The sequence below is a fragment of the Pelodiscus sinensis genome, chromosome 2, assembly GCF_052426305.1.
Source record: "Pelodiscus sinensis isolate ZL-2025 chromosome 2, ASM5242630v1, whole genome shotgun sequence".
NCBI lineage: Eukaryota > Metazoa > Chordata > Testudines > Trionychidae > Pelodiscus > Pelodiscus sinensis.
The window spans coordinates 250,543,275-250,564,585 of NC_143053.1; the positions used below are offsets into that span (position 1 = coordinate 250,543,275).

At 41.1% G+C, this 21,311-nt stretch overlaps 1 protein-coding gene across 3 annotated transcripts in view; it reads right to left on the reverse strand.

The window, feature by feature from the left end:
- DLEC1 (DLEC1 cilia and flagella associated protein) overlaps nt 1-21,311 on the reverse strand; it is a 65,754-nt gene that overhangs the window by 36,880 nt on the left and 7,563 nt on the right. For all 3 annotated transcript variants that reach the window (XR_012902132.2, XR_012902133.2, XM_075922860.2), the window contains exons 4-16: nt 20,895-21,005; nt 18,452-18,648; nt 17,949-18,169; nt 17,295-17,376; nt 14,623-14,710; nt 11,677-11,850; nt 10,315-10,451; nt 9,867-9,959; nt 6,654-6,744; nt 4,980-5,142; nt 3,477-3,669; nt 2,145-2,203; nt 1,042-1,213 (exon numbers count right to left, since the gene is read on the reverse strand). Coding sequence is in view for 1 of the 3 variants with exons in the window: in XM_075922860.2 (XP_075778975.2) it covers nt 1,042-1,213; nt 2,145-2,203; nt 3,477-3,669; nt 4,980-5,142; nt 6,654-6,744; nt 9,867-9,959; nt 10,315-10,451; nt 11,677-11,850; nt 14,623-14,710; nt 17,295-17,376; nt 17,949-18,169; nt 18,452-18,648; nt 20,895-21,005 (1,781 nt within the window). In the remaining 2 variants the exon portion in view is untranslated. The remainder of the gene's footprint in view (nt 1-1,041; nt 1,214-2,144; nt 2,204-3,476; nt 3,670-4,979; nt 5,143-6,653; nt 6,745-9,866; nt 9,960-10,314; nt 10,452-11,676; nt 11,851-14,622; nt 14,711-17,294; nt 17,377-17,948; nt 18,170-18,451; nt 18,649-20,894; nt 21,006-21,311) is intronic.

Below are 21,311 nucleotides of genomic sequence, written 5' to 3' on the forward strand. Positions count from 1 at the left end.
CTACTATAAACATGCTACGTTCAGTTTTAGGATCCCAAAGCTCAGTCAAATTAAATGTGTGGCATGTCTCACCATGGTTCCCAAGCACCTTCCTTGAAATAAATCAAGACCAAACAAAAACCATAAAACTTGAGAGTTTAAAACAGGGGTCTCAAACTCCCATCCTGCAAGCCATCCCCATCTGGAGTGATTGCACAATCACTTGGGGACTCCCCCCATCCCCCGGGGACTCCCCATGTGCAGACGGGTGGGGGGAGTCCCAAGCTTCATCCCTTCCCACAGTCACCCTGTCACCTTGCCCTCTCCCCCCATGGCACCCTATCCCAGAGGACATAGCTTCAGGGATCACTGGGGGGGGGGGAGAGGGGGAGGGCAGCGCCACTCAGTGACAGTGATTGTGCCCCCCCCCCCCCCGGAACTCCTTGCAGTGGCAGGAGCTGTGGCCGGGGGGGGAGGGAGAGCAGAGTGCACTGGACAAATAAACTCACTCCACTGCATTCTGCTTCCCTGTGGCTCCAGCTGACATAGGGAGTGCAGGGGCGTGACCGCTGCTGCTGCATGGCACCAGCTCCCCGCAGCGATCCCCGAAGCCACGTCCTCAGGGGATGGGATGGCGGGGGGGGGGAGAGGGCGGAGTGATGGTGGGAAGGGGGGGGGTTTGGGGACTGGTAATGGACCATCTCCTTTTCCCCAGCCCACCATGAGTCCCAGGCTGAATTGCACAATCGCTCTGGCTGGGGACAGTCTTCGGGCAGGAGTTTGAGAGCCCTAGTTTAAAGCACCATGGAGGGTAGAAGTTAAACCCAGAAAACGATGGCTGATCAAAACTGATGTTAGAATATAGCCCGTAGTGTTCAACCAGTTCTGAAGCAGTAGCCACTACAATGGCTACTGCTATAGTAAACTAGCCACACTCAACTGGCCAAATAGCCACATGTCTAGCATGTTGGACACCACAGATATGGCAATATATGTGCTCCAGTAATACTCTTACCTAGTTGCATGCACAGAACAACATCATAAAGTTAAAAGCAAACAAACCTTAAATGTTTTTTTCACATTTACGCCAATAAAGTTTTCTCCGGGGATGATGATGGCATATGGTTCCAAAAGGAGTTGAAATGGTTCTGTTGAACCTTTAACTTCTATTTCTAGTGCAATCACATCCTCTGTTCGGGATTCTGAATTCCCAAGCACCTCCTGCTTTTCTGCACTGTGTGACGAAATCATTAGAAATACTGAGCAGATTTTGCACTTATATATAATCTAATCTAGTGTATATAGGGGGTCTGATTTACCTGTAATATACACTGGTGTGAATCAGATCTAACTCTATTGAAGCCACAAAGTAAAACTGGAATGAGAAGAGAATCAGGCTCTGGGTATCTAATGGTTAGGATAGGATACTGGGAGTCAAGACTCCAGGGACCTATTACCTGGTTTGCTACCACATTGCCTTGTGATAATGGGAAAATGCTTAGATTCAATTTTTTTAAATTCTGGATGTCTCTATATTGATGTGTTTTAGACACCGAGAATCAGATTCTCCTCTCAGTACACTGCTGTATATCCAGAAGTCAACAGATTTACTCTGCACTCACCCAGACCCTCCACCCGCACCTTCAGCCTGCTCCTGCGCCCAACCTCCTGGCCAGACCTAGCACTCCCACCCTCTTCTGCACCCATTTTGTTATCATGGGTGGCTGGCTGAGTTGAGTGGGGTGAGCTGCGGGCCAAAAAGTTTGAAAACCACCGGTCCATATGAAACAGGTTTAGTAATTCCAGTTCAATTTCTAGTGAGCAGGTGTTCATATCACAAAGACCAATATGACAACTGACAATAATTACTAAAGTTGTTGATAGTGTCAGCAGAAAGGCCCTGGAATGAATAGGAATGGACACTGAATTACCTCTTACCCACAGAGGTGGTCCCTCTGGGGCATGTTAAAGCATGTGGGGAGGCTTTCAGTGTTACTATGTGCTACTATCTGTTTTGTGGATAAATTATTTAGCAGCGTCAATCCAGGACCTTTCATAAGCACTACGATCACAAGAGAAATAAACAACCACAAATAAAGTTAAGGCTAATAATGTAATTATACTATTATATGTCTGTTGCATGTCACTACAGCTTCTAAGCTTACCTAGGCGGCTCTGGGATGTCCTTCAGTACAATTTGAATCACACTGTGATAATCTTTCAGCTATGTGAAAAAGGATAAAACATAAATTAGTTATGCCAAGGTATCTACCTCATCTCACCCACAAGATCAAGAACATTTCAAATGCAGAAAAAAGGAATGCAAAATATTCTATAATTAAAAGGTAAAAGATTATAACTGTATTGCATGGTTATAATAAAAATACTCAGTACGGTAGGTAGAACCTCAGAGTTAAGAATGTGTCAGAATGAATGTTTATAACTCTGACATGTTCATAACACTAAAGAAAATGTTATGGTTTTTCTTTCAAATTTGCAATTGAACACTGCCTTAATACAGTGTAAAAATTTTACTATGCAGAAACAGTTTCTTTACCTTGTCAAATCTGTTAACTTTCCTTTTAGTTTTCTAGTAGTTTACGTTTAAGACAGTGCAGCACTGTAGTTGCCTTTTTTTTTTTTTTTTGCATCCTTACGGTTCCAGATGAGGTGTGTGTAGAAGAGCAGTCAGTTTGTAACTTTGGTGTTCATAGCATTGAGGTTCTAATGTAATATATTTTATAATCTGCCCTGGTATTTTACATACTGGTGACAAATAATTTGCAAGATTTCCCTAAATCGAGAATAAAATTACTTTAATGCCTTAATAGCTGAAGTATTCATCTATCTGTCCCACTAATATCAAAATTCAGAGGTCATCAACCCCAAAACTGGACTTGAAAAAGCATTGTTGTACCTACTGACAGTACTAAACTTGAAGATGGCTTTTCTTTTATGTTAATATTGCGAAGGAATGGCCAAAGTTGAACCTTAATAATGTAATGTGTTACAAAGAGCTTACTTATTTATAAATATTCAGTAATCTGAATAATGTAATATGAGTCATTTTATGTTATTAATTCTGTTTTCTATTAATTTGTATTAAGATATTAAACAACAATAAATTTCACTCCTTTTGAAGCATTTATATGATTCTAATCAGTTCATTATAGTACTGGAGTACCCCCTCACTCTGAACCTAATCTGTTTGGATCAAGTACTTTTAAATACACTTTTGCTCTTATACGACTGTAGATCAGGAGTACCTCAGATAAAATTAATGGACCTGAATCAGTATAAAATTGAGATCAGAATCAGGCTCACTTTTATGCACCAAAATTTATTTTTCATTAACACTGTAGATTTTTAATATTGTTTGTCACAGCATCACAACAGCTGGCTAATCTTCAGTCAGAAAATTCTACAGGAAGGATTTTATGACTTGCATAAAAATACACATCTAGAATTTATAGAAAATAAGAAACTTTGATCCATACCTCCTTTGGCGTATAAGTGAGAATAAACTCATGATCAGTATGAGGCTGCAGAATTCCCAGGTTAGGCTTTAGAGAGAAAGCTGACTCTATATCTAGGTGGTACTTGACCTTTGCTAGGTCCTGAGTTTCTTCAGGTGTTAATGGATATAGGTTAGGCTTCATTATCTGCAAGTGAAAAGGAAGTTCCACATGGCTGGAAATAGATTAATAGGCAGAAAAAGACTATAATACCAAATATTTAGATAACTTTTATCTATAAACTCCTAGTATAAAATTGTACCATGGTCTACAATATCCTTTTCCTTAAAGATCATAAGGAAATCTCTACTAGTCACTAAACTGATAAAGTTGTGTAGGAAGATTGTTACATTATAAAAATACAAGGAAGCCATGACAATCTAGATAAATATAAAAATGAGTAGTCCTATGGCACCTTAAAGACTAACAAAAATATATATAGTATCATGAGCTTTCTTGGGCAAAATGCACTTCTTCAGATAATCTTGAATGGAGAAAAAAGGGGGATTCTCAGAATTTATAACAGAAAAAGGAGAGAGAAGGAAAAAAATGGACCTGTCAGTTGTAATGCTGGTGCTAATGAGGGTAACCGAGTGAGCTGCAAGTGTCCCATACTAAGCTTTTGATGGCAATGAGTTGTTAAATGTAAGAAAGGCTGTTTTTATAATAGGCCATCTAGTTAATGTCTTTGTTCACGTCTAGGGAAACAGTATCAAATTTGCATATGAAGGTCAATTCCACATACTCTCTCTTTGTAATTGGCTGGTGACATTCCTTTGTAGATGAATGGGTACTTTTAAATCCATGATTGAGTGCCCAGTCAGGTTAAAAGGTACCCCTACAGGTTTATGTGTGTTACCATTTCTGATATCTGACTTGTGTCCAGATATCAGAAACGGTAATTCTGAGACTACGTAAATATAGAAGTGCTGTTATCACAAGATGTGGACAAACTGGAGAGACCAGAGGAGAGCAACAAAAATGACTAAGGGTTTAGAAAATCTGACCTATGGAGAAAATGTTAAAAAAAAAAAAAAAAAAAAAAAAAAAAAACCTTGCCATGCTGAGTCTTGAGAAAAGAAAACTCAGAAAAAACCTGGTAACAGTCTTCAAGGCCTGGTCTACACTAGACCAGGCAGATCGATTTAAGGTACACCATCCAGCTATGCAAAATGCATAGCTGGTTTCAGCTTACTGTAAGCCAAGCCGCCACAGCATCTACACTGCAGGAGGCCGATGGGAGCATACCCTCCCCTTGGCTTCCCTTACTTCTCACAGAATGAGGAGTACAGGACGCCAGTGAGATCTACCCTAAGCGTTCAATTTGAGGGTCTGCTCTAGACCTGCCACATTGAACAGTAGAAGATCAACATCTGGAGGGTTCTTGCTGTCACAATCTAACAGAACAATGTAATACATATGAGGTCATAAAACAACACTGTGCAGTCTTTAAGTGCTACCATACTATTATTAGCAACTACATACGTAGAATTTCTTATAAGAAGTTTCTTCTCTGTTGTGGCATGTGGATTCTGGGAGTCAAAACGTATGAAATGCTGTGCTGCTATATCCGTAGGCTCACCAGGAGCCAGTTGGCTTTCTCCACCAGTGACAGATAAAAGCTCTAAAGCTATCAGCTGTCCACTTCCTGCAATAAAATAAATATGAATCACTCTTTATCATATCACAGTTAACTTTATTCATACTATTTGCTTATGGACGCACCCTCAACGTTCCATTTAGTGGGTCCTTATTAGACCTGCTAAATCGAATGCCAGGTCAACCTCCGGAGCATCAACCCAGCAGTAAGTATAGATGTGGCCTGAGCTTCAACATACTAAGACAACACAACCTTCATGACATCATTTCACTGCCAATGTACACCAGTATATACAATAATTTTCCTTATGAATTTAACACATTTTGGGGATTCAGAACCAGCTCATCAGCTAGTATAAACTACGGAAGTGAACGTGTATCAGTGTACACAATTAACTGATGAGCTCGTCGGTTAACCCTCACAGTTACACACATCCTCCCAAATTCCCCCACCCCCATTTCTTCTGTAATAAAGGCAGTGGGGGGAGAAGGGAAGGAGACGGGAGAGGGGAAACAGCTGCTAAGCTGGCTCCCACCACGTGCTGGCTCCTGCCTGCCCCTGCACCTCCACGCTGTCATTTCCATGGGGTGTAGCAGCGCAGTGGGGAGGGGCAGGCGATTCTCCGGGAGCAGGTATGCACAGGAGGATACAGAGGCAGTAGAGTAGGGGGTGGGAGCTGGTGCTCACGGGGAGCCAGTTTAAAAGCTGGCTCCTTGCAAAGCACTGGTTCCCACCTACACCCCCCCGCCCCCCACCATGTGTAACCACTAAAAATTCTAGGGGTAATATGTTTACAAAGATAATCGCATCTTAACAGCTCTAGTATAAACAGGTAGGATTTAGTCAGCTGAGGTATGAGTGTTCATTTGAGAATTTGACCCCCCAATCTTTATCACAGAAAATAAGCAATTACAAAAGAGTGGCATATTAACAAAAACAGCATATAGTAAAAACCTTTGCACTGCTGCAAATGTTTCAATACAATCAATAAGCAGACTGGAAATTATGTATAATTTCTAAAGTATTTACCAGCCCTTTGTCAGAAACTATTTAGATTAAAAATCAAAAGATTGAATTAGCTTAGCAAACTTAACAACTGCCTGCATATTTTAAAATTGGGTATGCCACAACACATGTTTCAAACTCAAATGCACATCTCTCCTATAAAAGCTAGAATTTGACAGTTTGTCACTGCACATTACTGATATTATAAATATGGAATCTTGAATCAATGCCAAATGGCGTAATATCCATAGAATGAATCACACATTAGTTTGTTTTTTCCCTTGCTAATTCCCCTCATTATAGGACTTTCTCACATAGTTTAAAGACCAGCATCACACATTTGACCTCATCGAGTTAAGAAGCAGGTCTCTAATGCTGCTGGGATTCCAAATGTTTCATTTAGTAGGATAATGTAATAATAATAAACTGCATAGAGGTTAACATCTTTAAAATGCTTTATAAACACTGATTAATCCATTGATTTAAAAATGTTTAAATCACTCATCATGTATTTTCAGCTTTATATAATATTTCAAAACACATTAGAAACAAACCTGTAACTATGATGTCATTAATCTGGCAATTATCACAAACAATGATGTATGTTTCCTTAAAGTTTTCAGGAGAAGAGGGGGAAAACACTACCTAAAAGAGATTACACACAACGAAATAGCAGTGACCATAACCAATTCCACACAATTCTTAGACTTCTATACAGAGATGTTCATTACAAGAAAATTCTAGTGATTAATCAATCAATTATAAAATATTACATATTTCATAAAAGATCTGGTCAGATTTTGCACTCAGTTACTTTGAGGTAAATCAAAAGTAGGCATTGTCAATTCATTGGTGATACACCAATATAAATGAGGGAAGAATCAAGTCTTCAATATGGTATCAATATATTTCAAAAGAGCGATCTATGAACTAAGTGGCTACGTCTACACTGGCCCCTTTTCCGGAAGGGGCATGTAAATTTCAGCAGTCGTCGTAGGGAAATCCGCGGGGGATTTAAATATCCCCCGCGGCATTTAAATAAAAATGTCCGCCGCTTTTTTCCGGCTTTTAAAAAAGCCGGAAAAGAGCGTCTAGACTGGCCCCGATCCTCCGGAAAAAGTGCCCTTTTCCGGAGGCTCTTATTCTTACTTTGAAGTAAGAATAAGAGCCTCCGGAAAAGGGCACTTTTTCCGGAGGATCGGGGCCAGTCTAGACGCTCTTTTCCGGCTTTTTTAAAAGCCGGAAAAAAGCGGCGGACATTTTTATTTAAATGCCGCGGGGGATATTTAAATCCCGCGCGGATTTCCCTACGACGACTGCTGAAATTTACATGCCCCTTCCGGAAAAGGGGCCAGTGTAGACGTAGCCAGTGTGGATAGCATGCAGAGATATCTGTCAATGTTATTCATCCATCTTTGTTCCTCCTTCAACTAATCATCACTCTGTGGCAGATCTCTGTCTAATCTGGATCTGAGAAAACAGGAAAGAACAGCAAGGAAAGTGGTGGCATCAGCAAGAGCTATACACCAACAGGAGTGTCTCTCTTAGAAAAGAGTACAACTGTCATTCAAAATGGAGCAAAATGTCTGCAGGCATGCAACAAAGGAATTTATACTCCAGAAGGAGAGAGAGATTGCCCTTCCTCCCCAAGGAAATCTGTCAAGAAGAGCAGTTTCTTGGATTTGACTCCCTCCATTACAATAAGGGATGTACTCCTATGATCTCAAACTGTTGTCTTTGGCTTCATACAGAATCTTTTGATTAGGGTCAAATTTGGCTTGTCCTCTGAATAGGTGATCAAATCTGGAAGGACACAGGAGCCTTCTCCCTTTACAAGCACCCATAATTGCAGTCCCTGTGCACTCAAATGCTACTCACAAGCACCCTCTGGACTGGAGCACAGGCCTTCCCAAAGGGCACAGAGAGGAGATAAGACCATGCCTTCATGCCCCTCACCACTGTCCACATGCTTGAAGGAAAGGAGCGTGCATTGCAGCCTCCTAATGGATGACTTAGTGAAAGCATTCTTCCTATACACAGGAGCCCTCCAAGAAGCATGGTGTATATATGGGTCATATATGGAAAAGTATAAATATATGGGTTTAAATCATTTCACCCTAGACAAAGGAATATGGTTGTACCTACTTGAATGAGTCTTCGATGTAAATTGAGCAGAGAGAAACCACAGAAGTATATTTACACAAAAAGCAAACAAAGCCAGCAAATTAATGAGTGGGGAGATAACCCTTAACTATCATGATGGGGGCAGAGACTATAAAATCTAACATGGCCTCACTTCCATGGTGGACACAAGGAGGACTTCAACAAAGATAAACTTTGAGGCTATAAGAAGAGAGAGAAAACCATTTTGGCACACTTCTCCCAGGGAGACAAAGAAATTAAGAACTTGGGCTCTATTGAATCCTGACTAAAGACTGGCCTGCCACACTGAAAGAACAACTGTGGTGAGAAATCTGTTTTGAACAAAAGACTCTAGTTTTTTAAATGAGGTTTTAGCTTTAGAAGCATATTTTTATTTTTGTTCATTTCTAACCATTTCAGTTTCTTACTTGGTATCACTTAAGTATCTGTTCTTTGTTAATCATCTTTTATTATACAATCATGACAGGGCAGTGTTTCAAACTGAAAAGTAAAATCCACAGCCAAACAGGCTGTTGCTGTGAACTGCCTCTTTAAAGGAACAGACTACATAAGGTTTTGTTAGTGCCAAAGTGAGAAGGTCTAAGCACTACAGAGGAGATGGCTTTAGGTAGACTTGGAATTGGAAGGGCTGCTGGTGTTATCCTGAAAGGAGTGAGCTGCCTAGTGTAAGCCAGGGTGAGGTAACCAAACTTGTGTAAGCCACTTCTGCTATAAGCAAGTTGTTGGTGTTTGAGCTAAAGCCGCATGGAACAGAAGCAGTCAGGGTTACAGGACAGGCTGAAACACAATCCATTACTGTTCTCGGGGGAGGGATAGCTCAGTGGTTTGAGCATCGGCCTGCTAAACCCCGGGTTATGAATTCAATCCTTGAGGGGGACGTTTAGGGATCTGGGGCAAATCTGTCAGGGACAGTACTTGGTCCTGTCATGAAGGCAAGGGACTGGACTTGATCTCTCGAGATCCCTTCCAGCTCTATGAGATAGGTATATCTCCATATAGTAAGCCCAATGTCTGTGAGTCTGTAATGCTGATGCTGAAATGCTGGCTGTTCCCTCTGGGCAGCCATGCTGCATGGGGAGTGCAGAGCCCAAACGGCCGCTTGCTCCCCTACGGAGGCCTGGCTGAGCGGCACAGAAGTCAGCCGAGCGCCACGGTGGGAGGGGAAGGGTATTAGGGTGGTGACGTGCAGCGTGACAGTGACTCCAGGCCCTCCGCCCTGTCCCCTCTTTGCCTCCCACCTTGGCGCTTGGCTGACTTCTGCACCGCTCAGCCGGGCCGCCACATGGGAGCAAGTGGCGCAAGTGGCCGTTTGGGCTCTGCGGTCCCCTGAGTGAGAGGCAGAAGGGGGAGGAGAAGAGAGAGAGGCAGGAGACGGAAGAGAGCTGAGAGAGGAGAAGGCAGGAGGAGGAGGAGAGAGAGAGAGACGGAACGAGAGACCAGAGGCTCAGGAGAGAAGACTGATGTGGAGGAGAAACCTGAAAATCCAGTCTTACGATGGGCTAATTGGCTAGTATCTCCATATTAACCCCATAAGCATCACACTCAGGGTTTCTAAAATGGCCTATATTGCTCATATATTTGGTAAAGTACAAAATATTACTGACCTCTATTAACATAGCTTGACTTGGATCTAGCTCAAACACAGCAGGTTGGATCCCAAATGGACCTTGCTCCACAAAACCAATAGCTGCAACAGCCTTGAAGTTAAAAGAATAAAAGAAAATAAATTGATCATGTCAGGTTTTTGTAGCCAGCTATTTAGAATAGGTGACATCCTGTGACAGTTTAAACTGTTTTCTTTCCCCACAATTCTTTTTTTTTTTTTCAATAAATCTCAAAGGTGTAAATACCATTGCTTAATCGGAAGAAAATTCTAATGGTTTTCTGAACTACCGGGGGGAAGGGGGAATCAAAACGCTGGAAAGGTGCTGTTATCACAATCAAGTGACAGATACGAGGAGCATGATATGACCTCAAGCCAGCACTGCTGATTGTCACCAGCCCACAAATTCTTTATACTTTGAGATATATAAATTGTCTCCAAACACTTACCCTGAAATTAGGAGGTGGCCATACTTTCTTTGGCATTATACAGAACTTTCCATTACTGAACCCTTCATTTCTGCACACAAATTCTATTATTTTTATTCCCCCCACAAGGCAGGAACCACAATCGATGATGCGAGGTACTGTAACAAATAATGCAGCAAAGCAAAATACACATGCAGTGAAGGCCACCACAGGAAAAATTATTATTTAATCAAGTACTCCTTAAACATGGACTTATTGAATATGACTTAAGACAACTCTAAAGATGCTAAACACTTTAAATGCTTACACTAAAGGGCTATGTCTAGACTGGCATGATTTTCCGGAAATGCTTTTAACTGAAAAGTTTTCCATTAAAAGCATTTTCGGAAAAGAGCATCTAGATTGGCACGGACGCTTTTCCGCAAAAGCACGTGCCAATCTAGACACGCTTTTGCGCAAAAAAGCCCCGCTCGCCATTTTATCCATCGGGGCTTTTTTGCGCAAAACAGTACTGTGCTGTCTACACTGGCCCTCTTGCGCAAATGATTTGCGCAAGAGGGCTTTTGCCCGAACTGGAGCAGCACAGTATTTCCGCAAGAACACTGACGATCTTACATAAGATCGTCAATGTTCTTGCGGAAATTCAAGCAGCCAGTGTAGACAGCTGGCAATTTTTTCCGCAAAAGCAGATGATTTTGCAGAAAAACTTGCCAGTCTAGACACAGCCAAGGTGTAGCAGTTAGAGCTGTAACATACTACAACTCTCCCATATTAAATGATGCTTCCAGCTCCAAGTACTTAAGGATTCTATCAAACTTTGATAACAATAAAGAAAATATTGTAAAAGAGTTTTGTGCTGGGGGAAAGGTAAATCACTGGTGGCTAACAAAACCAGCACAACTTCAGCTGGAATAAAACAGGCATAACTCCACTGAGCTATGCATATTTATACCAGCTGAGATTGAGATTTGAAATGTTATGGGGGGAGAGGTTAGATATTTTTAGAGGAAAGTTTTGCTGTAAACAGCACCAAGAGATTTAATGTTTAACAATCAAGAAAGGGATGGACACAGAAAATATATAGACTGCGTTTGAAAAGAGGCTTCTGGTTGTTAGACCTCTGCATCCTCAAAATAACTGTTGGAACAATTTGGCAAATACAAATAATTAAGGGAGCGTTTTACAGATGTAAGTCTATTAATCAGATTATACATGTAAATGAGATAGTTAGACACTTAAGTGTTATAAAATGCACCTGCAACATTGCTCTACAATCTTTTAGGTCATAAAATTGGAGTTAGTCAAGGTTCTTAAAAAATCGGGGCCCTAAAGCGTAACAGAAACTATCCGAGTGCTTGTAGCATATGACATAACACTACCTACATGTCAATACAGGAGGTGGTCTCTTAGCTTCTATAGGAATTATGAGAGGGTATGGTGTTTGCGTCTCCACTGCTATATAATCTTCATAATCTGCTAAATATTCAGGAATAAACTGAATTGTGTACTGGCAGCTCATCCCAGGAGCAACAATTCCACCCTCACCTGGAAATTTTCCTAGGAAAGAAAAATGCAGGTGATTTACAATTGCAAATATAAATTGTTCTATTAATTCATAAGAACATAAGAACATAAGTCCATCCAGCCCAGTATCCTGTCTGCTGACAGTGGCCAATACCAGATGGCCCAGAGGGAGGAAACACAACAGGTAATCCTCATGTGATCCCTCCCATCACCCACCTCCAGAGAAACAGAGGCCAGGGACGCCATTCCTACCCATCCTGGCTAATAGCCATTGACAGACTTAACCTCCATGAATCTATCTCGCTCTTTTTTGAACCCTGTTAAAGTCGTAGCCTTCACCACATCCTCTGGCAAGGATTTCCACAGGCTGACTGTGTGCTAAGTGAACAAAAACTTTCTTTGTTTGTTTTAAATCTGCTGCCTATTAATTTCATTTGGTGACCCCTAGTTCTTATATTGTGGGAATAAGTAAATAACTTTTCCTTAATCACTTTTTCCACACCAGTCGTGATTTTATAGATCTCTATCATCTCCCCCTTAGGCTGTGTCTAGACTAAATCCATCTGTCGACAGAGGGATGTAAATGAGGCACTTCGAAAGTGTAAATGAAGCGGGGATTTAAATATCCTGTGCCTCATTTGCATAATCGTGTCATGGCGCTTTTTGAAAAAGTGCCATTTCGAAAGCAAAACCGCGGTAGACGCGGTTCTTGTGCAAACAGCAGGCTTTTTCAAAAGATCCTGTACTCCTCAAAAAAATGAGGTTTACAGGATCTTTCAAAAAAGCCTGACGTTTTCAAAAGAACCGCGTCTAGACTGTGTTTTTACTTTCAAAATGGCGCTTTTTTGAAAAAGCGCCATGATGCGATTATGCAAATGAAGCACAGGATATTTAAATCCCCGCTTCATTTGCACTTTCAAAGTGTCTCATTTACATCCCTCTGTCGACAGAGGGATGTGGTCTAGACACCACGTTAGTGTCCTCTTTTCGAAGCTGAAAAGTCCAAGTCTTTTTAATCTCTCTTCATATGGGACCGGTTCCAAGCCCCTAATCATTTTTGTTGCCCTTTTCTGAATCTTTTCCAATGCCAATATATCTTTTTTGAGATGAGGTGACCACATCTATATACAGTATTTAAGAAATGGGAGTACCATGATTTTATATAGCGGCATTAAGATATTCTCTATCCCTTTTTTAATAATTCCTAACATTCTATTTGCTTTATTCACTGCCGCTGCTTTTCAGAGAACTATCCACAATGACTCCAAGTTCTCTCTCTTGAGCAGTTGTAGCTAAATTAGTCCTCATCATATTGTATGGACAGTTGGGATTATTTTGTCCAATGTGCATTACTTTACATTTATCAACATTAAATTTCATTTGCCATTTTGTTGCCCAATCACTTAGTTTGTTGAGATCTTTTTGAGACTCTTTACAGTCTGCTTTGGTCTTAACTATCTTGAGCAGTTTGGTATTGTGACGTGGAGGGTGGGGGTGCTGTCTCCTTTTGTAGCCCTGTGTTCACTCTGGTGTTGTATTCACTGTTTGTCTTGTGAGGTTATATATGATCCCACTGCCCTATGTTTGCCTCAGTTTCCCCAAGCCCTGAAGCACTATCTGCATGAGGAGGGGGAGGCTGGGCATGACTCACTGGGAAAGTGTGTTCAATCTCTCACGTCCTGAGGCCCAGGTGACAGCGGATAACACCGTGGGCCTGGAAGTAGGGCAACATAGGAGGTGGGGCTGCCTGGGGTCGGGTAAGCAGTGGCGGTGAGTGTGAGTCAGTCTTGGCTGGGCTAGGAGGAGTGAGGAGGTTGAGAGCAGGAAAAGGAGTTGAGGGACCTAGCAGCCCCTTCCCCCAGAGAGGGATAATACTGTCTGCTCTGTGTACCTGCACTAACATCGATCCTGTGCTACGCTGTGTCCCTGTGAACCAATAAACTTTCTGATCTACCTGTTGGCTGAGAGTCACATCTGGCTGCGGATGGGGGTGCAGGGTCGGGGCCTCCGACACGCTGTCACTGGTATCATCTGCAAATTTTGCCACTTCACTGTTTATCCCTTTCTCTAGATCATTTATAAATAAGTTGAATAGAATGGATCCCAGGACAGATCCTTGGGGGATCCCACTAGTTACCTCTGTCCATTTGGAAAACTGACCATTTATTCCTACCCTTTGTTTCCTGTCTTTTAACCAGTTATCAATCCATGAAAGGACCTTCCCTCTTATCCCATGACAACTTACTTTGCTTAAGAGCCTTTGGTGAGGGACTTTGTCAAAGGCTTTCTGGAATTCATGACCATATTCTGCCCTTTAAAAGCCTCTCATCGTGAGCTCTTAATATGTACTGTCTTAGATAATTTGCCATAAATGGTGTAACCATAAAACAGCCTGATCCTGCAGTCCGTATACACCTATGGCTCCCTCTGAAGTCAGTAGGCAGTAAGGGACTCTTTATATTGATTTCAATTGGCACTGGATCAGGCCCTAGAAGAGATTTTGCAGTCTCAGTCTAGATGTGTTACACATTCCATTTCTTTTGTTTCAGTCCAATCTCGCTACATTTCATTTTTAATTAGGCACTAGACTCCAGCAACTAGAGTCTCTGACTGCTGTTTGGGAATTTCATGTAGATTGTTCTAGATAGGTGAGACAATCTCCAATGTCTAAGATGTGATAGGAGACTGTCTGTGGGATTAAGGTTCTGCCCACCAAGATCCCATTGTAGATGGGAGACACAGAAAAAGAATGTACTATTTTTAAGTCAACAATTTTGCATCTTCAGAGCTAATACAGCAACTTACCTGGCCCAATGGCAAAGGCTGAAGTAGAGGGAGGAATGACTCTTACATGACGACACACTGAAGTCATGTTCTGCAGCTCTATAGTCATCTTCATTTAAAAAAGAAAATATACCAAATAGAATCACAGAATCATAGAATACTAGGACTGGAAGGAACCTCGAGAGGTCATCGAGTCCAGTCCCCTGCCCTCATGGCAGGACCAAATACTGTCAAGTTCATTCCTGATAGACATTTATCTAACCTACTCCTAAATATATCCACAGATGGAGATACCACAACCTCCCTGGGCAATTTATTCCAGTATTTGTCTACCCTGACAGTTAGGAACTTTTTCCTTTTCTAAACTAAACAAATCTAATTCCTTCAGCCTTCCCTCATAGGTCATGTTCTTTAGATCTTTAATCATTCTCGTTGCTCTTCTCTGGACCCTCTCCAATTTCTCCACATATTTCTTGAAATGCGGTGCCCAGAACTGAACACAATACTCCAACTGAGGCCTAACCAGCGCAGAGTAAAGCGGAAAAATGACTTCTCGAGTCTTGCTCACAACATACTTGTTAATACATCCCAGAATCATGTTTGCTTTCTTTGCAACGGCATCATACTGCTGACTCATATTCAACTTGTGGTCCACTATACCCCCTAGATCCCTTTCTACCATACTCCTTCCCAGACCGTCGCTTCCCATTCTGTATGTATGAAACTGTTTGTTCCTTCCTAAGTGGAGCACTTTGCATTTGTTTTTATTAAACTTCATCCTATTTACCTCAGACCATTTCTCCATTTTGTCCTGGTCATTTTGAATTATGACCCTATCCTACAGATTAGTCGTAACCCCTCCCAGCTTGGTATCACTTGCAAACTTAATAAGCATACTTTCTATACCAATATATAAATCGTTGATGAAGATATTGAACAGAGCCAGTCCCAAAACAGACCCTTGCGGAACCCCACTTGTTACGCCTTTCCAGCAAGATTGTGAACCATTAATAACTACTCTCTGAGTACGGTTATCCAGCCAGTTATACACCCACCTTATAGTAGCCTCATCTAAGTTGTATTTACCTAGTTTATTGATAAGAATATCATGCAAGACCGTATCAAACACCTTACTAAAGTCTAGGTATACCACATCCATTGCTTCTCCCTTATCCACAAGACTCGTTATCCTATTAAAGAAAGCTATCAGATTGATTTGACATGATTTGTTCTTTAAAAATCCATGCTGGCTGTTCCCTATCACCTTGCCACTTCCCAAGTGTTTACAGATGATTTCCTTAATTACTTGCTCCATTATCTTCCCTGGCACAGAAGTTAAACTAACTGGTCTGTAGTTTCCTGGGTTGTTCTTATTTCCCTTTTTATAGATGGGCACTATATTTGCCCTTTTCCAGTCCTCTGGAATCTCTCCTGTCTCCCATGATTTTCCAAAGATGATAGCTAGAGGCTCAGATACCTCCTCTATCGGCTCCTTGAGTATTCTAGGATGCATTTCATCAGGCCCTGGTGACTTGCAGGCATCTAACTTTTCTAGGTGATTTTTAACTTGTTCTTTTTTTATTTTACCTTTTAAAACTACCCCCTTCCCACTAGCATTCACTATATTAGGCGTTCCTTCAGACTTCTTGGTGAAGACCGAAACAAAGAAGTCATTGAGCATCTCTGCCATTTCCAAGTTTCCTGTTACTGTTTCTCCCTCCTCACTGACCAGTGGGCCTACCCTGTCCTTGGTCTTCCTCTTGCTTCTAATGTATTTATAAAAAGTCTTCTTGTTTCTCTTTATTCCCGTAGCTAGTTTGAGCTCATTTTGTGCCTTTGCCTTTCTAATCTTGCCCCTGCATTCCTGTGTTGTTTGCCTGTATTAATCCTTTGTAATTTGTCCTACTTTCCATTTTTTATATGACTCCTTTTTTATTTTTAGATCATGCAAGATCTCGTGGTTAAGCCAAGGCGGTCTTTTGCCATATTTTCTATCTTTCCGACACATCAGAATAGCTTGCTTTTGGGCCCTTAACAATGTCCCTTTGAAAAACTGCCAACTCTCCTCAGTCTCGATTCCCATGGGACCTTACCTATCAACTCCCTGAGCTTACCAAAATCCGCCTTCCTGAACTCTATTGTCTCTATTTTGCTGTTCTCCCTTCTACCCTTCCTTAGAATTGTGAACTCTATGATTTCATGATCACTTTCACCCAAGCTGCCTTCCACTTTCAAATTCCCAACTAGTTCCTCCCTATTTGTTAGGATCAAATCTAGAACTGCTTCCCCCTGGTAGCTTTTTCAACTTTCTGAAATAAAAAGTTGTCTCCAATGCAGTCCAAGAACTTATTGTACCATTGTTCATCTTCATAGTACTGGGTAAACAGCAATTAATTACTTCTCAAACATGCCTAGGAGGTAGGTATTTTATAGATGGGAAAACTGAACATTTCTGTCAGCATTTGCAGTAAAAGATATGTCACAAAAGCAACCTGAGGTTGAAAAAGATCCAATGTGATACTCGTTGGGGAAGTTCTGGTGGTGATTGAAAGAGAAAGGAAAACGAGGCTCATGATAGTTTTGTTAACTATGTGGAAGTCTGCATAGGGATAGGGGAAACTATGAAGGTCATGGAGAGATATCAAGTTTCTCAGAGGTAAGAGTAAATTTTTTGTGGATGAAAAAGCTCTTACCTCATAAACCTGACCAATTTCATACTCAGAAAACAATACAGTGGATGGGGTAGGTAGAAACACAGGAACAGGTCGAGGATCACTGAAATAAAATAATGGGGGAAACTTTGAAAAACATGCAATAAGCTCTTAGGTATGTCTATATAGCAGTGTTATTTTGGAATAACTGATGGTATTCTGAAATAACAAAATGTGCATCTATACTATAAGCCTTTATTCTCTGAAATAATGTTGAGCTGAAGGACTTCTTACTCCAACTTGTGATAACCCTCATTTCATGAGGAGTAAGGGAAGAATGTTCTTCCTTCGACTTCCTGCTGTGTAGACAGTGCCAAAAGCTGAGTTAATCTATTTCGACTTAAGTTATTCAACTGATGTAGCTGAAGTTGTGTAGCTTATTTTGACTTTAGCCCTGCTGTGTAGATGTACCTTAAAAGTGTCAGTAATTTATCTATGCCTAGGAATATCTTGCTTGCATTCATTAGCAAGAGCAACAAAAATCATAAAAACTTTACAACATATTATTTCTGAAAGATCATAATAAAGATACACAGGAGAAAATACTATTCTGGTTAAACTGCTGCAAATCCAGAATAATTCCAAAGCAAATCTCTCTTCAGAATCAAAGTCTGAAACAAGAGTCAAGATATGTACCTTTTGTCAAATGTCACTTTTCTTCCTGCTATCATTCGTTCTACCTTCTTCTGATGAATAAGAAGACATTTTCCTCCGTTAAGAGTATTTGGTGGGAAAAAGCGTGGATTCTTCAGGTAATTGTGTCTGTTCTCAAGTCTGGCAAGGTAAGCACGGTCTTGTTCTCTATCTGCTTTGTACATGTCATCTTTCCGGAGTGATTTGTGAGAGAAGCTTGATTTCTTTGAAACAAACAGAGAATGTGATGTAAAAATCAATTTCAAATACAGCAGCTTTGGTGGTTGGGGATGGATTATACAAATTCCTATTCCTGATTATTTAAGCTTTATGCAGCAGTAAAGAATTTCACCCTTAGCAAACTACTGTATTTCTCTCTTCTCCAACAAAGAAAGCAACTAGTAATACTAAAATAGCAATGTGCTAGGATTTGCCTCTTTCTGAAGGGATAGTATAAGTCCTAAACTATTTTGACAAGCTAAAAAGAGTCCATCTCTGAAATATACCTTACTTGATGGTTTCTTAGTTTGATATGTAGGCTCAGGAGTTGAAGACAGTGTTACGGTGGACAAAGATACTTCTGGCAGACTATCTAATGTTTTCCTCAAGTGTGGGATTTCTATATGTTTCTGCTCCCTTGGACTTTTAGAAATGCGTTGCTTAAAACTAAACGTCTCCTTGATATAGTCAGGCTCTTGTTTTCCTGAAGTTGAAAGAAAAGTATTGACATTTTCTAAGCAACAGGGAGAAAAGTATTAATTATAGAAACTTACTGTAAGCAGAGAAACATTAATAATACATGATTGGTCTTGGAGTTAGCAAAAAAACCCAACAACCCTGTATATTTAAGTGCTCTAATGTTTCATCCATATTTACAGTTTATTTTGTACAAGTACATTAATTTATTGCAATCACAAATCATACAGATAATGTTTAGGACAAACTTACAATAACAATAATACAGTAAACTTCCGATAATCCGGCACCTTTAGGACCCAGGGGGTGCCGGATTATCAAATATGCCGGACTATCAGAAGTGTTAAATGGTTAATTAAGCCTTATAACTCCCCCTCTAAAATAGATAAATTATCTCCACTTTACAAATGGATAAACAGAATAGTGTTGATCAAAAATGAATCTCTCACACTGAAGAAATTCCAAGATTTGAAATTTCATATCAAGTCTAATTTGGACAAAAAGCAGAAACTATCTTTTTTTGCAAAATGAATATTCTGATCTTATTGCATTTTTTTGTTTTGACTAATATACTTGTATTTCTGCAATATCAGCCCTGTTCTTGCCAGGTTCTGTGAGCAGATCATGCCTCTTGCTCAAACATGTCTTTGCTTTATATCAGTAATGCTCTAAGTGCTACTTTAACATTTAAACACAATAATATAAATATAAGTCAAAATGATAAAGTCAAAGTGTAACATTTCACCTTATTGAAAAAAAGTTTTCATAAAGTAAAAACTAAATATTTTCATATTATCAAAGTCAAATACTGCTGCATTTGCTAGTATCTAAAGTGAATGAGCTGAAAAAAATAAATGAACAACACTGATAATGAAAAGTATATTTGATATTTAAAACTTTTCAGTTTTAGTAATTTATTAGTTACACAGAAACAAGAACATCTATAATATATTGAAAATGTAGTATCTTGACCTTCAAGCTAATTCTTAATACTTTAAATATTGGTTTTTATGTATATGAACATTTAGTTCACAGCAAGCTGGGTATCAATCTACCTCACACTAGCCTGAAGCATGCTAAATGTCTGTGTGGACCCTGTTGTCATACACTAAAAGTTCCATCATCCTCTTTAAACTACTCCCATTTCAAAGCAGGGCACATCAAAGTGCACTATAGAATTGTTAGCACACAGCAACATGGTCTACGTGGACACCTAGGGTGTGTCTAGACTACATGGCTCCGTCAACGGAGCCATTTTGATTAGGGTTGTAGACATAGGAAAATGAAGCGGCAATTTAAATAATTGTCGCTTCATTTAAATTTAAATGGCTGCCGTGTTGTGCCGATCAGCTGTTTGTCGGCACAGTGCTGTAGTCTGGACGCTCCGCAGTAGACATCAAAGCCCTTTGTCAACCACCCTGTTATTCCTCGTGGGATGAGGTTTACTGGGGCGGTCGACAAAGGGCTTTGATGTCGACCACGGAGCGTCCAGACTACAGTGCTGCCGACAAACAGCTGATCAGCACAGCGCAGCAGCCATTTAAATTTAAACGAAGCAGCAATTATTTAAATCGCAGATTCATTTCACTATGTCCAGTAAATAAATCTCCGTCGACGTAGCCATGTAGTCTAGATGTGCCCGTAATGCACAGCAGGTTAAAGCCAGTAGTTTTATATCCCAGCTTGCCATGAACTAAGTGTTCATATGGAAAATCCCTTCATGTTTCTGTTTATTTGGCCATTATACGCAGGCAGAGCCAGCCTGAGCCCTTTTGGTGCCCTGGGCTCGGGCACACGGCGCATGCGCGGGCCCACCCCCCCAGGATGTGCGGGCTTGCCCCCAGGGCACACGGCACATGCGCGGGCCGGCCACGGCCACTGGCGTGCAGCCCGAGACCCGCACCTGGGGCGTATGGCGCATGCGCTGCCCAGCCCGGCCTGGCCAGCACTGCTGGCGCACGCACCGGGCCATGCAGGGCCCCGCGGCCAAGGGGGGAAGGGCACTGCTGGCCGGTACCACAGGGCCGGTGCTGCGGGAGCTGGGCGTACAGAGCCTGATGGCAGCTGTAAGGGACGCTGCACGCCCCTTACAGCTGCCATCAGGCGCCCCCCATCGGTTGGTGCCCCGGGCAGCTGTCCAGCTTACCCATGCCTCAGTCCGGCCCTGTACGCAGGCTATTCATATCTAATTCTTCATGTCCTAGAGAAATCAGAGATTATCAAAAATCCATGTTAGACGGCATTAAAAATTACCTTTAGGTGCTTTGGTAATGGGTACTCTATCAGTGATGTAATCTTCAGGACAGATTAAATTATGCTTTTTGAGAAGGTCACTATCTACACTCCATCTGAAGGAGGACTCCACTACAATATTAAAAAACAAACAAACAAATGATCGGTGTTTTAAGAAGCACTACAATGATCAGTCCGCATTTCTGTTCTCACCTTATCATCACTATGAAGAAATATTTTGGAGTGAAATATGAATTGAGGGTTTGTTCACACTGCAAGCTTCTTTCAGAATAAGCTTTTCCAGAAGATATCTTCCAGAAAAGCATATTTTTAAATAGAGCATCTACATGCAAAAAGCACAACTAAATAGTGATGTGCTATTTTGAAAGATAGCATACAGTGTGGCCACCCGGAACCAGTTCAGGAAGGGCATCAGGT